We start from the raw sequence: 16443 nt of genomic DNA, 5'->3' as shown, positions 1-16443 counted from the left end.
TGGAAAAGAAAAACCTAAACATTGATGTAAAGAAATAAAATAAATTTACTCTTAAGATAATGCTACAAATCAAAATAAAATCACAGTCCTTGTATCCTTTCAGGTGGTCTCTAGCCCAAATTCAAACAAAATCCAGTCCATGCATCTTTTCTGAATCATCATTTGGCATGCATGTCACAAATTTGAAGGGTTTTGGTTACTTTCGCAGATATATGATTAGGATGTAAAAATTCATTATGTAAATACTCTTAATAATCAAGGAAGAACTTTTTAGACAAGTAATTTTCTATGAATATATAACTTGGAAAAAGACATTTTTCTATGTAAAACTTTAGTTGAGTTTAGAAGGATTTAATAGTAACTCAAAGTGAGAGAAATTAAACAATTTTTATATATTTGAGTTAAGAAATAAAGACAGAAGGAAATAAGACCCACAGTATTTTCTTCTATTTGGTTATGAAGAGAATTACTGGAGTCCAAGATATGGCAAAATATAAATGCCACCTGCAGTACTTGAAGCTCTACAGAGGTGTTGGCACCTTCTGCTACAAAATTCTCATCATCTCTTTTCCTATTTAGAGGTAGGAACTGCAGTGGGAAATTCTTCAACTACATAGATTTGAAAATGAATTTTTACAACCCAGATGATGGACTGGTATACTTCAAAAGTAAATTTATGAGATTCATAAACACATTTCTCTTGCTTTCTCTCTTATTCTTTTTTTTTCTTGCCTAGCTTACATCATAATGGAGGAATAACATTTTAAAAATTTTGAATAGGCACTTACTGGAATTACAGTTAATCCTGATACAATCTAGATGGGGAAGAATAGATGAAAAATGAAAATTTATCCTTCAAGGTAATAGCTGCAGACATCCAATAAAATCACAGTCCACCCTTCCGGGGACAGACACATGCAAATATGGCCACTGCATATCATTATTCTTTACATACTTCTAGGACCCAGATTTATTGTTATAAAATTCACCATTGGAAACAACAATAGAAGGTTTAAAAAAATGGCCAATTCAAACAAAGCTACATGGTGACAAATCTAAGTGAAATAAAGAGTTGTTAAATGTCAAAGATGCTTGGCTTAGCCTGGCTGCAACTTTCTCCCCATCTGTGAAAGAACATATCATTGTTTTCAGCAAAATTAAAAAGTGCTCCGTCACAATGGGGTACAGTGCAAGCTCAGCTAGACTCAGACATCTTGGACCTCCAAAATCTAATATCCCACAAAGGCCAACAGAATCCTTCAGGATTGCATTGGTTGAATGGAGAGCAAGTTAAAATCATTCTCATCTCACACTAATGTTTTGTTTTTACATTTTATTTGCTGGGCATAAAAATTGGCTACATTCCATACCTTGTATTAATTGAAGGAGGAAAGAAACAACTGCATGTTTTCTTTAGAAACTCTGGTGGCTAAGGAGTAATCATTATTCAGAACACACAATCCTATGCCTTTCTTAGGAGCTAACAATGTTATCTCTATGTAATAAGTGTCATAGTTAACAATGCTATTGATTTTCCCTTTTTTATACTTGTTTCATATGAAATTAGCTGCTATTACTATAAGAACAGAATATCTGGTGTAATTATAATGGCTATTTCTAAAGGACTATATGGGATACTTTATGTTTATTTTATATATAGATATATATCTGTTGGTTTTAGTTTTAGTATTTAATGCCTTTGGGGAACATGAAAAATATAAACCTAGATTCTGTTTCCATATAGCTGAGTTTGTCATGTGTCGTCAACCGCATCAGAAAAGTGGTTGCAAACAGCCAAGGACCAGCACCTACACCACTCTTTCTACAGAATGCTTTGCTGTTGAAAAATTCCCATGAGTGCTTCCACTTGGGCTAACAGCCCCTTTAAAGCAATTAGGCGATTTATTTTGATTGGCTTGTAGTAACCTGTCATTGTCACTAGAGGGAACTCTAACAGAACAGTAAGCGAGAGTGCTATGTGCTCTTTAGTATTTAAAAAAAAAAAATCTGATTATTTAACTTAATTTCACTAATTAAATGTAATTATATGCAATAAGCTACCAATGGGATAATTTTATATTTTATGAGTTAGCATTCTGCCCAGCACAATTTGAAAATGTAGGTGGGTTTTCCACAAATGGCCTTACTTTATCACATTTTATTACTCTTTTTGCAAATCTATGTGGTTTCAAATTTTATTTTTCTCTGTTTATTCATTTCCGTGTGTGCTTAACACTTTCAGGAAATACAGTAAAACCTCATTAATTTTTACTCCTCCTCTTTGGAGTTAAGGATAATATTGAAACTTATTGGGCAGAATATTAATTCTTCCTTCAGTATGAGTGAGTTCTCCTGAAATTTTTTTTTTTTCTTTTTAAAACATAAGCCAGATTTTGAAAGGCCAAGTTCATTCAGGAAGAAAACTAATTTCAACTACTTCCATATACATTGATGACACAATTTGCATGAAACAATATGCTAATTATGGATAATTCTTATTCATCATTAAAATAAGCCTAGTAAGCCCTTTCCTGGACAAGATTTTTCCAGCTATTAATTGTGTTTTTGAGTGTAAAGCTATTAATTGAAAATGATAAAAACTGCTTAAAGTTTTAATCTATAATTCAGACTTTTCCTTAACTCAGCCTGGCTTTTTCCCATAATTCATCCAGATTGGTGAGGTTTTACTGTAGCGACTCTTCCTTAATGCTACAATTAAGCAGGAAAGCATTATCTTTCTGTAGAAGAGCCTGTGTCTTTAGTGTTCTCATGGCTGTTTGCCAAGGGCCGCAGACTTTGGGCATTGAAGGGCTGTGGATTGCTGTTTGATAGCAAACTATCACCACACAGTACGCCAAAACAGAAAAGATGAGGTACCACAAAGGTAACTACTCAAAGGAGAAGCCATGGAATGGAGTAAGAACAACTGTTGATCCAGATAACAAATCAAAAATTTGATATTTTATGTGAATGTTATCTAAGTAAACAGATTTTATGGATCTGCAAGGATGTCATTTATAACCAATCACAATGTCAGTAAACGTAACAACAGCAAGTTCAGTTTGAGGCATCATCAAGCCTAATAATTTACGTTTTCCATTAACTTCATTGATAGTTATGGCTTCCCTTTTAAGAACCCTCAGTGGTAGGAATCACAAAACAGTAAGTTATGTTAAACATAACAAAAACAATAAAAAGATGTCCAAACAAACCTATATTACTTTGAATGTTGGAAATAAGACCATTAAGTGTTTTAACTTTCCATGGCAAACAGGCTATTTGATAAACGTTTGCAGGCAAAACTGAACAAAAAGTGAAAAGTGTTAATTCAATGGGGGAAGGCAAGTTGTTACCTAGATTGACCGTCAGTTTCACGCGCCCTGCGTCTAGCTCCAGGCGGAGGGTGTCTGCGGAGTCTCTAGAAGTGGTTGCCATTAGAATGCCGTATGCACGCTGGGACCGGAACCTTAAGGATACATCCTCAGCCTCCGTGTGCATGACCACTGGGAGCTGGATTTTCATAAACATACTCCCATCATAGCTCAAAACCGTTGCCTCTATAGATGAAAAATGAATATAATAAGTTCTTGGTTAGTTTAGTGCATTTATACTTTGAAAAAGAAAAGGGTGATCTATTAAAGATTTCTAGATAGAACACAACACTACAAAATCAGCTTGTCTTCAGAAATAATTTTTTTTTAAGCTGGAAAGACAAGTCACAGTAAAGAGGACTTCCTTTTGAAGTCCAGAAACAGAGATATCAGCCCGTTCCTTTTTTATTCCCATAACACTTTCTACCTATTGCATTAATCTTAATGGATTATAAGTGCTTATGGATGTCTCTCTCCTCGAAAGCAGAGATCTTATTCTTTTGCATAACCACAGTGTAAGCCTAGTTTGAAAGACCAGCAACTATTTAAGGCACATTTACATATTAGTATGGTGATCTCACCGACTAGCTCAACCTTGCCTTGGCTCTGAATTTTTCATCTGCAAAATGAGGGGGTGCGACTAGAAGACCTCTAAGGCCTTGACTTGCCCTAAAAATTCACAGTGCTAAGAAAAGTTACTATTATCATTTTTTTCACAATTCCTTCCCTAATGGATTTTTTTTTTTAAAAAAGGAAAAAAAAAAAAAGGACTATGACTTAAATTTAGGAATTAGTCCAATACTTCACGAAAGGTGATATTCAAAAAAAAAAAGAAAAACTGATAGTAGCAAACGGACAATGCTTCTTTTGAGCCATTATGTTTAACTAGGCAATTTTTACAAATGCACAAACTATAATTACATTTTAAAGTTCATTTACAGACAAGGGGTAACTGAAAACATTATATATAAGCACAATGCTAATGTCCCAAATATATTAAGCTATCACCTAAAAGTCAATAACAATGTGCTTTGATTATATTGAATAAGAATACAGGTGGGACTGAGGAATTTGTAAGGGTGTGTGTTACTAAACTAAGGTAGATGGTCTTATAATAATAAGTTGCTTATTGTGATATTAAATAAAGAAGTGAATAGAAAAACTGTTTGTGACAAACTAACTGCTTTAAGAAATAGCACCCCTTAGTGTTAAACACCATATGGTAGTGGAATACTGCAAAACAAGTGTGAGTCATTTTGCTTTCTCATTGGTTCCAATAACTCAGAATACTATTCAATAAAAGAAAAACTACCTGGAATTAAAATAAACTAGGTAATCCTCATTATTGTCCCATTTACATGGCACAGCAATTAACTTTACTGATGTTATTAAGATTCCATTCGAAGTTGTGGCTTTGCAAGTTTACCTTTCAGAAAATCCAGAAAGTCAAGTATTGTTTCTGTAAGACTGATCATTATTTGTTGCCATCACGGGATTGAATTTGCATTCCGAATCTCTGAGCACTGAATGTCCCAGTTCTCGCTCCTTGGCTCCCTTCTCTTTCCATCTACTTCATGACTTAAGAGGTCAACTCACATGCTCACTCCCCTAATACTTACCGACAGTCCTGATTTCTCTCCTGAGCTCTATCATCTATTGCCTATTTGACATCTCCAATTGGAATATGATAGGCACCTTACTCGACTCTTAATTCACTCCCCCCAAAATGAATAGACTCAAAACGTGCTCCCTCTCCAGTTTTCTCCATCTCAGTAAATGGTATAACCCCATTGTTCAGACCCAAACATGTCTTACTTGTCACTTGTCTCTTACCTTCTCGGTCATGCCCAATCTATTTGTAAGTCTGAAAGTCTTATAAACTCTAATTTCAATTCATTTCCTGAATTGATGGTTTCTCACCTTTGCCACTATAATACCTCCCTCAATGTTGTCTACTACTTTTTCTCCCTGCACCTAGCAGCCAAGTTAAACTTTTAAAGAAAAAATCAGATCATATCATTCTACTGCTAAAACTATACTCCTCCTCAATAGTTTCCTACTGTAATTAGAAGATAATCTGTACTCCTTTTTTTAATCTATAAAGATCAGTGTGACCTGGACCCCAGCCCATCTCTCTGGCCTTAACTTGTAGCATCTCTCTGTCCTCCCCACCCCATTTAGTGAGCTCCAGCCACATCAATCCATGCTTTCACTGAAGGGTCTGCACTTGTGGATCCCTCTGTCTTAAAAGGTTTTACCCTAGAACTTAAATGGTTGGTTCCTTTGGCATTTAGGTTTCTGGTCAAATGGTACTCCAGAGAGGCCTGCTCTCCTCTCCAGTTATTCTATATCTATTTATCACTTCATTAAAAAAATTACCATTTCTTACTTGTTTGTACCATTTATCTGTATTTGCCCTTTAGAATACAAATGCCTTTAGGGCAGAGATAAGTCTCTCTTATGCATTGCTCTATGAGCAATGAGCGACTCCAAAAGCCCAGGTACCCAGTTGAGCCTCAATCAATAATCATTTGAGTTGCACATATATAAAAAACACATATATATGTCTATACATATGAAATAGCTTATTTCAGTTGGGTATCAAGCTTACATAAATGCTCATCAAAGAAATTGCCTATTGTAAGTGGATTCTAATTTCTGTAATGTGTGTGAATAAAATATTTAATAAAGTCTACTTTAAAGGCCAAAATTGGGCTGCAAAAGACAGACCAAGAAAAGAGACTACTTATCAAAGTAGGTTAGGCAATGATGTAAGCACTGAGAATATAATATGACTTTCTTAAAATACAGTGGTTCTACATCATATCATATATTTTTCCAGTTAGATAAGAAGTTTCCTAATCAGTAGCAAGATCACAAAGGAGAGGGGCTAATGCAGATATTCAAGTAGTAGTTGCTCAAGAAATAATTAAAACATGATTGTAAAGCTGTAGTGAATTCTAGAAAAAATAGTGTTTCTGGTATAATTTTAAAAGAAATTTGATCTTTTCTTTCCTAAACTATAACCAATCAAGGTCAACATCTATAAAACAACCTGAATAAAAGTTTAAAAGCCATTATCAATTGTCCAGTTACTTTGGTTTCATATACATAAAAAAGCATGAAAACCATGTTAGTTTTCTCCTTCTATTTATTTAATCTATACATTTAGTCTCTATTATTCAATAATCATATTTTAAATCATATTCTTCTATGAAAAGTAGCTTTATTTGATGGAAAACTAAGTAGGGGCATATCCTTTTGGAAATATAGATGATTGGCAATGGATCATAAATATAGTATGAAATACAATCCAGAGTAGAGAAATAACCAGAATCATTGGCCTTTAACATTCTCCCAAAAGCTGCATGACTGAAATAACATAATACAATAATAAAACTCAAGTACCCCTAAGTGCCATTTTAAATAATTCTTGATGTGAAAATAACTTGTTGATAAATGACAAATGAAAGCCTAAATGATTCCTCATAATTATAGTTAATGTTTAATTAGGCAAGAAATGGAAAATGCACAAGGTTGTAGTCTAGAGTTTCCAAATAAATGGTAAACAACATTCTGACATTTGAAGGTTATGCTATTTGACAGCATTCTTTAACATTAGTAAAATTATTTTATCATTTAGAACATAAAAGAATCCTTAAAAGGCTAATTCCAATACAATACTTCCCAGTGTGGGAGAAAAACAGCTTCAAGTTTGTCTTCTATATCTCCTTCTCCCTTGTCATTAAGTTTGGTAAATTTGCTTTTCTGCATTATTCCGTGTTGCAGTCTAAAGTGTACACCTGTGCTCAGTTTTGCCGAAAGGCAGTCACATATTGTGATCAACGATGAAAATCAGACAGGGAGCCAAATTATATGGCTCTGACATCTGTCCCTCCATCTGTTAGAGTTTGAACAAACAAATATAAAGTAGACCTCTGATGATACCAATGCTCATGTTTTAAATATAACTGAGAATAATTTCTGTATAGTCCAGCCTCCACAAATTCTCAGTTTTATTAAAGCAGGAGGGAAGTTGCCAGATTTAACTTATATTTACTGAACATTATTTCTGTATTACTCTTTCTCATAGGACCAATACAAGAAAGCAAAATATTATTTTCCTATTTGCCTAAGTTAGCAAATATTTTGTTCTTTCTTATAAACCCCTTTGCTTCCTTAATGCAAGATGAAAATTTCCTATAAATGCAACATCATTCCCCATGCTGCAATATCCAAGGACTTGAACATTTTTTAATTACTTTGAATAATTATCTTCATAAATTATCAATTATTGCTCTATAACAACAAAAGGAAAGCTTTATAAATGATCTTTTTTTTAATTTCAAGATTTGTCAATCAATTCATTTGATCAGCCTTATGTGATCAGAATGCATCTGGAGAAGAAACTCATTAAGAGTTCTTTCTTTGGAATTGGATTTTCAGGGGATCAGGTATGATCTCATGTTAGCTGAACTACGGCATACCTGGGAACTGGAAAGATGCCAAATTTTGTGGTATTGAGTATGACAACCATCCCATATTTCCCTTGATCTCAAGAAGCGCCATAATGTAAGCAAGAAAATTAATGCTGAAAAGCATAGACTTCTTAAAACACACTCAGGTATTCCAGAAACAAGAACCACGCCAATATGACCATTTTCTCCTCAACATACAACCAACCTGGAGACAAAGATATCTGCAGGAATTTCTAGGCTCTTGTCAGATAAAAATGTGTGCTGAATCCCAGTTAAATTCTTATTTGCAAATCTACATATGTTTGATGCTCCTCCTTCTAATTATTACAATATATAAATATTCCCTTTCTTTCATTCTGGCTCAGAAAGTTCTATAATTTCCATTCTTATTTTTGCCATATGCAGTAACAGAATATTGCCACAGGGTGGTACACCATGCATATTTAACTGAAAGCTTTTGTAATTCATGTGACAGTTAAGTTATACCCTTTTCCAGCTTCACTTAACCAAGAAGCATCAGAATACTTGGCAGCTCTCTGAGTGATTAAAATTAAAACAAAACCTTAAATCATGCAGGTCTGCTAATCTCATATTATGCCTAACTGTATTATACCTTGCAAGCTTTGTTACTCCCCCCGACCATTTTTGGCAATTTCCAAAAACCAAGCTAAACAAACATAAACTAGAATTAGGCAGAAAATTGCAAAGAAGAAATTTATAAATATACACAAACCAAACTACACAGACAGAGCTAAGCTGTAATTACAGTTCACAGGAATTGCAAGTAGGAACTATCCCAGGGAGAATGAATACAGCTATGTGATAAAATACTTAATCATCTATTGCCCTGTCTAATTGTATGATGCAGAATAGTGATAGCATTTTGGTAAGTTGCTTACTATATTGTTATATTATTAATTTATTATTAATGATTATTCATATATATTAACACTAATCATACAACTGATAAGCTTATGTCCCTTCTTGTTAAGATAAAGAACCAAAATCACATTTCAATTTTGGGTTTTACAAAACAATCATTTTTTTTTTTTCTCTAGGAAGTTTTAGGTTAAATGAAATAAACTATTTGAAGAATATAAAAGAAAAAAACCTAAATGTTCACACCCTAAAAAAATAGATGCCATATACTCTTAGGCTAAATATCTAATAGAGCAATGTTATTTGTAACACGAAAGGACAATAGAAAAATTCATCAATATTTTTTGTATTGATTTTTAGTTCCATTGTTGAAAATAAGTGACAATGGGAGTAGTGACTAGAGCATTTATCTGAAACACTGGGTCGATGGAAGAATAAGCTTAGAACTATTTGTTCTGCTATTTCTTGCTTTAGCCTGCTCTGTAGCTCAGCTGTGAGAGCTATTACCTATAAGTCTTCCTTTAACCCTTATTCCTGTCCTTTTAATGGAAGAATAGGAAAAAAAAAACAGAAAAGAAAAGAAAACTGGAGCTTTGCCTCCTCTTAGAGATGGAGAGGAGGTACCTGCTCATAATATCAACAGGCACATCTAACCCTTAATATCAAAAAGGTGAACGAATGAATCTTTGGCAATCAGTTAGGTCCTAGGCAAAGGTGAGTGCCTTACCAATTAGGGTACACTTCCAAAAACGTGGGTGTAGATGATTTAAAGTCAGCTTACTTTTCAGAGAGGATATTGCCTCTTGGGTAAGCTGACTGAAGTGAAATGAGTAGGCTAACTTAAGTCTCACCCAAATGTGTCAGGGAAGTTGCAATTTAACAGCTTAACTTGCCTCAAAAGCTATTTCTTAGCATAGGAATTAGCACTGGAGGTCATAGATATGTTGAATCCATGCCTCTTTTACTGTCTAGTGACCCGAAGTTTAAAACTGGGCAAAAAAGACAGCAATTATTGTCTGTAATACATCTTAGGCTCATACCCTTGAGGATACTAAGGATCTAAATTTCTATTCCTGCAACATACTTAAAGAACGGTGTCTTCCCAGAATCAAGCCCTTTGAAAATCATTAAGGGCTCATCAGTAATCCATGTCAGGTATGGCTGCTCAGCTTGCAGAGAGAGTTTACTTCAGCAGAGCATACCTTACATTTCAATGGTCAGTTCACGTTCGAGGTCAACATTTAATATACTTTTCACCTCAGGGAGTTGGCTGCTGGGTTTTTGGAATCTTACCTCTCTCACAGGACCTGCCGAGATAGCCTGTTCCAGAACAATCGCAGACGTATCTGTTCCACCCATCCCTGCACATGCCATTGTTTTTGCAAGGGTTGCTAAGGCACGGTTTTGCTGTTTCCCTTGAGCAGGAGGGCTTCACTCCAGCAGTACTTTGAACTTCAGCCATTTGCCGGATGTCTTTGCTCTGGCCATCAATGAACAAGTCCCTGATGCAGCCCACATAGCCATAGTTGAGCAGAGCAGTCCACACCTCGGTGGGGAAGACAAGGCCAGCCTTATTTTCTGGCAAGCCCCCCAGGTACAACTCATCATCCAGGTCCAAAATCTCACTCTCCCCAGGAGCAGTGTAGGGCGTGCGCAGCGTGTTGACAGAAATGGTACCTGTGGCAAAGACAAGAGAATGTACAGGTCTTTACAGAACACCAACATGTTTTAATTATCACCCTTTCTCTCTTTCATCCGCTTGGGGATGAACTCCTTGAGGGCAGATATTTCTTATTATTTTTTCTAATCCCCAGAATCTGGTAATTCCCAGTGGAATTAAAAAAAAATCTGCAGAATTAAGTAACTTTAGAAATAAAGCAGATTGTGACTAAAATGGTTTCATTTGAATTTGAGAATGAAAATTGGAGTGTACAGTGAACCAATAGTATTTGTCAGCCTCCAACAATTCAGCCAATACATGCTATTTTAATGTAATGCCTGTATATATATATATATATATATAAAAAATAAATTGGCATTCTATGTAACTCTCTGGAAGAAAGTCAGACTCCCCTTAGATAGTGCTTGTTTTCAAAGCTAGTATGCATCTGCAAACCAAAGAAAGATTATAAGTCAACATCTTTAACTGATTTGATTGCTCGGATTGAACACAAGAGTTTGACAGATTACCTATCTCAAAACCCGACTTCTTCACTCCTAGCTGTATGAATCTATTGATTAACCTCTATGGTTTTGGCCCCCTTATCCATAATATGGGCATAATAATATGATCTACCTCATATGGTTGCTCTGAGGGTTTAATAGAATAATAGTAGCAAAGTGTTTGGTTTATAATAAGTAGTACACAAATACTCAGCATACTATTTCAATGAAAGAATCAAGTAAAATCAATTGCTTACTTCTTTTTAAACCAAACTAGTTACTTGTCTAAATTGACAAGGTTTTCTTTTCCTCATTTCAAATATTAAGGAGAAAAATCTATTGGTTTATAAATCTACAAGAACCCAAACCCTAAGTATGGGATGAACCGATATTTGTCTACATGGGATTGAGAGTCACAGAAAAATGTTTGTGGAATCCATGAACAAAAGAAAAAACACGAAAGACTCAAAGCACATTCCTGATCAACACTTGCATATATATGTCAGAGTACCAAAAATTCCACCGATATTCTATGTCCAGGAAGACCTCTGTAAAAATGCAAATATGATAGCTGAACAGCACACCACATAGACCTACTACCATATTATCCCAGCTTTATTTTTCAGATCTAGATCATAAAGTGGAATAGGAAGAGGCTGATGAGAGACGGAGTGTTAGAAAAGGTCTGATGGCATCAGGGGCATTGGCAGAGGGCCTCAGCGATTTAGGGAGCAGACACAAGAGAGAGCTGGAGACCGAAGGGGAGGTAGAGAAATGGAGGCAGAAAGAGGAAGCGGAGAGTGGGTAGCATTTGTCTGGGAAGATGCATTGTGCTGCTTCACAGAATACTGAAGGCCCGCCCCAGGAGAAAACATATCTTACTACAGAGGTGGGGCTGGCCTGTACATTGTGCCTGCGACTATTCCAAATCCCAGCAGAAGGGCAGCCCTCCATCTGGGGAGTGTAATGGGATCTGTCTTTGTGAGGGAGAAGGGCATGGAAGCCACTAACGGAGACTGCCCAGGCAGCCAACTCATTAAGAAAACGTTTGTCTCTCTAGACCTTCACAGAAAGAAATGGAAAAAGCTCCTAGGGGAGAAGCACTCAAAGGCATTGCTATTTTGGCCTTCCCATGAGGGGAGCATAATAGGGATTTTCAGAGGGAGGCAGCCAAAGGGAAAAGGACAAAGGATTCATTTTTACCGTTCGCATTTGTGCACGTGTCTAGAAAAAACTCTCATTTAGGAACATATAGGTGCCATAAAATCCGATTTAGAAAAATATAAAGAATATCATTTTGGGGAAATGAAATGATATCATATTGAGAGAGAACGTGACTCTTTTCTCTTTTAAATAGAATGATCGTGGCATGCATTTTTAAAACATTGTTTTGTGTACAACCCTGTCCAAAATGCCCTAAGAAGTGAAGTAACAGATGGTCCCTATCTTCTGCAGTGGCTAATGTAAGAAAATAAGAATGAATATTAATGACAAAAGGAAAACTGGACATTTAAGAAAGCACATATTATGTGAAAAGCAAAGGGTTGCATGCGATGAACACAGTGACTTATGATTTTAAGATGAGAGAGTGATGTTACTATTTTCCAATTAGTTCAAGAAGGCTTCCTAAAAACAACAGAATTTCTGAGGGTTTGATGAAATGAGTATGTCCTATTGGTAAGAATTGTTAGGAGAAACAGAGCTTAGCAAGTAAACAATGATAAATTATTACAAGAGTGGATATATTTAAAAATACATATATTTTTCCCAATATGCCATTTTACTCATGGAATGAGCTTGATTCAGTTCAAGAGGGGGAAAAACACTTGGAAAAATTATTAACATATCGTCCTCATATAGGATGTTAAAATTCTGACACTGGGAGGACGCATAGAGGATGCCTGAGATGAGGAAAGTCACTTGTTTGCACATCACCTCACTCTGTACCTCCTTCACGTAGCTTCCTTAGCTCAGTGTGCTGTGTTTACACTTTCAGGGGCAAAACTGGTGCCAGGTATTTCACACAAGCATCTGTGACAGTGTGTTGGGCAGGGAGGATGGAATGAACTGGGTCTCTTGATTTTTATTTCTGGTGTGTTAGTGCCTGCTTTGAGTAAAGTATTGCAAGAAAGTTCAGATACCTTTTCATGTATGTGCTTGTTGACATGGGTAGAGTAGCTCACTGTAGCTTTATCACTAGACTAGAGTTTTCTGATCATAATTCAAAAAGTAAGACCACAGTTTTCACATAACTCAGTGCATGTATACACACACACACACATACACACCCCACAAAAAATGTTCAACAGAAAAACATATTTAACTCTATTGCCTCTGAAGCACTTTGATATTTTTTCTCTTATTGTATTAATTTATTAAATCAAATGCTGGACCATCAAACAGATTTCAGAACCAACTATCAAGTTGTAACCCACTGTTCCCAAAACAGGTTGAGAGGTTATTAATATAAAGGATAAGTATGTTTCTCCCATAGTTCCCTATTGTCCCTTTCAGAGACAATTTTAGAGTTCTCATGGAAAGATGAAGCAATGAAATACGGGAGAGAAAGAGAAATGAATATATTCCTAACCTCATCTCAAATATGATCCAAGAAAGACTAGACCTTAAATTTGGCCCTGGATTCAAAGTTGAGATACATCAGGTAAATGCATGTATCAGATATTATTCATTGGCATATTCTGTAAACAAACATCATAAAATGAAGAAAACATGACTGAAGAGCAAGTACTATTTTCTCTATATGTTTTGTTAATCCATATGTACTTATATTAACATATTTTAGAAAATCTTCATAAAAGAGATGGAAAATAAACAGGAAGTATAGACATTAATTCAAGTGGGATGGAAACCATTATTTTTATATTTTGAAGATTCACAGAGTAAAAATAATTTGACATAATAAATTTTACTACTGAATCAAATCTAAATAGATTTTTATATTTTAGCCTAAACATGTGTCCTGAAATACACACATTTCGGATAAGAGATTGGAATTTCACATCTCCTTAATGATTTTCCTGTGAATATGAATCAATGGACATATTCACCTAGCAAAAGGGTCATCACAGAACCTGAATTAGTTTAAACCAATTAACACATGAGCATAGTGAAATTTAAATATTAAGGTTCCCAAGTGTTCATTTTATTGTAATTGAGTTATAAAGGCAGTGGTTACAAAGAACACATCACATGAATATTTAAACCTGTTTATTGATAATTGAAGAAAACCCAGTAGTTGCCATAGCTGTATATATCAATAGAAGATAAGAATTTTCTAAAAGCTGAGGTAAATAAATTTTATAAATAAAATTTTAAGAGAAGACAAAAATTCGGGTATATTAATGGGTCATCCCTCTATCTTTTTTCAGGAATTACAAATATTGATATAGATAGTGATATAGGTTGGCTCTTTCATACATTCTACCCCTTCCACTAAAATGACAGTTGAAGTTTCTGGTAAGTTAAATAAATATTTTATATAAACATTGTTATATTTGAACTGCTGAAATTTGTGAATAGTAGTCATATTTCGGAACTTATTTAGATCAGTGCTTCATGCTTCACTATTTAAGAACCCAAAGCACCTTGCTATGTTATTTTACTTTTTAAAGGAATGAGATTGCAGCTAAAAATAAATGTATTTGTATACATAAGACTTTTATAATTTTAATGTAGAAACAAAATTAAATTATATTAACGTTTAAAGCCGGATTTTTTTCAGGGCAAGTGCAAAAGGTAAAACAAAGTTGATAAGTAGACAAGGTAATATTTATTTAAGAATATTCATAAGCATGAATAATAAATTCAGCTTTCATGTAAAATTGTATATAAAGGTTAAAATAAACTGTTAAAAACAGCTCTTAGTTATAAACATGGAAATCAGCTTTACAATTTGGTGTGATATTTATAACCTGTTACTTTCTATTTTTTTTTTCCATGCAATTTTTTTTTTAACTATTCTACTTCCATAAAATTAGCTTACAGCATGAGAAGAAAAGTAAAGTGCAGGTGAAATTTAAAATAAGTGAATTTGGTTTTAAGCATTAAATGACTTCAAAAGTTCAAATTACTAGGCAATGAGGGGTAGAAAATAAGGTGCTGTGATAGGAAATGCTTTTGCCTGATGAGAGGAAACTGACTTTCTAGCTCTTCAACTAACTAGCTGGCAAGCTTGCCCAAATTATATAGATCCATTAGGACTCAATGTGGCTCTTATGCAAAATACAAAAATGGACTAGATGATTTCTAAGGTTCCTTTTTGAATAAACCATTTTGAAATTACTGCTTAAAACACATTTTTTAAGTTAAAGTTCACAATTTGGCTCCATCTATCACTACACAAAAGAATCAGATTCTACAAAGTGATAAAGTTACTTGTCAAATTCCTATTTTATTAACCAAAACTCAGTTAAAAAAAAAAAGGCACAGTATAAGTAATAAAAGCAGAATACAACACTGATAATACAGTATGATGAAAAATGTATAATAAAACATATAACTGTCATAAAATAGTAAAACAAAGTAATAAAATATGAACAATAGGGATTTGGGGACAGTGGGATTATGAGTGTTTTTAAAAATTTTTCTGTGTCTTTTCAAAAAATGATGTCATGTATTAGGTTTATGAAGAACTAAAATTAACTTTATTTGAAAACAAAACAAAAATAGCATCGTAATATTCTCTTTTTTGCTCATTACTCCTTGTTTTCTGTTTATTTGAATTCATCTGTGAGCTGGGAACTTCAAGAATTAAACTAATATATGTAAAAATAAATCTTAGGACAAAAATTTAAAAGTTTTGTAATATCTAGTATTCGCAAGAGTAAGGAGAAAGGGGACACCTCATATATTAGGTCATTAAATATGAAATGTCCGATTTCAAATCAAAAGTGTAGTTTATCGTATCTCAAACAAGAAGTAATACAATTAATAAAAATATGTGCCTAAACTATCGACACAGTTTTGCCATCTTAATGGTAGCTCTCTGAAATTGATAAAGGTGTTTTCCACAGCTTGTTGAGAATTGAATATTTTTCCCTGCAAGAAGTGGTCCAAAGCCTGGAAGAAGTGGTAGTCAGCTGGTGCAAGGTCTGGTGAATATGGTGGATGACAGAGAGCTTCCAAGTCCAGCTTCTGTAGTTAGAGCGGCATTGTTTGTGCAACATGTGGTTGGGCATTGTCTTACAAGAGAATTAGGCTGTCCCTATTGACCAATTTTGGCTGCTTAATAACAAGCATCTTCATCATTTCATCCAACTGGTTTCAGTAGACATCAGCTGTAATCGACTGACCAGGTTTCATGAAGCTGTAGTGGACAATACCAGTGTTGGACCAACAAACAGACACCATTAGCATTTTTGATGAATATTCAGTTTTGGACTGTGTTTTGGCACTTCATCTTTATCCAACCATTGTGCCAAACGCTTGCAATTGTCAAAAAGAATCCATTTTTCATCACATGTAACAATACAGTGTGGAAATGGTTTGCCTTCATGTCGTGACAGCAAAGAAAGGCAAGCTCCAAGACGATT

At 34.6% G+C, this 16443-nt stretch overlaps 1 protein-coding gene across 18 annotated transcripts in view; it reads right to left on the bottom strand.

Moving 5' to 3' along the window:
• NRXN1 (neurexin 1) overlaps positions 1–16443 on the bottom strand; it is a 1058130-nt gene that overhangs the window by 587718 nt on the left and 453969 nt on the right. For 11 of the 18 annotated variants that reach the window (XM_069494608.1, XM_069494610.1, XM_069494618.1 and 8 more), the window contains 3 exons: positions 10022–10405; positions 3354–3557; positions 789–815 (listed from right to left, as the gene is read on the bottom strand). In XM_069494608.1, coding sequence (XP_069350709.1) covers positions 789–815; positions 3354–3557; positions 10022–10405 — 615 coding nt within the window. The remainder of the gene's footprint in view (positions 1–788; positions 816–3353; positions 3558–10021; positions 10406–16443) is intronic. The other 7 variants (XM_069494613.1, XM_069494619.1, XM_069494622.1 and 4 more) reach the window with 1 other exon arrangement.

Source organism: Eulemur rufifrons, chromosome 19 (genome assembly GCF_041146395.1).
Source record: "Eulemur rufifrons isolate Redbay chromosome 19, OSU_ERuf_1, whole genome shotgun sequence".
Lineage (NCBI taxonomy): Eukaryota > Metazoa > Chordata > Mammalia > Primates > Lemuridae > Eulemur > Eulemur rufifrons.
Note: the sequence above shows the minus strand (reverse complement) of the source record. Positions and strands in the feature narration are given on the sequence as shown.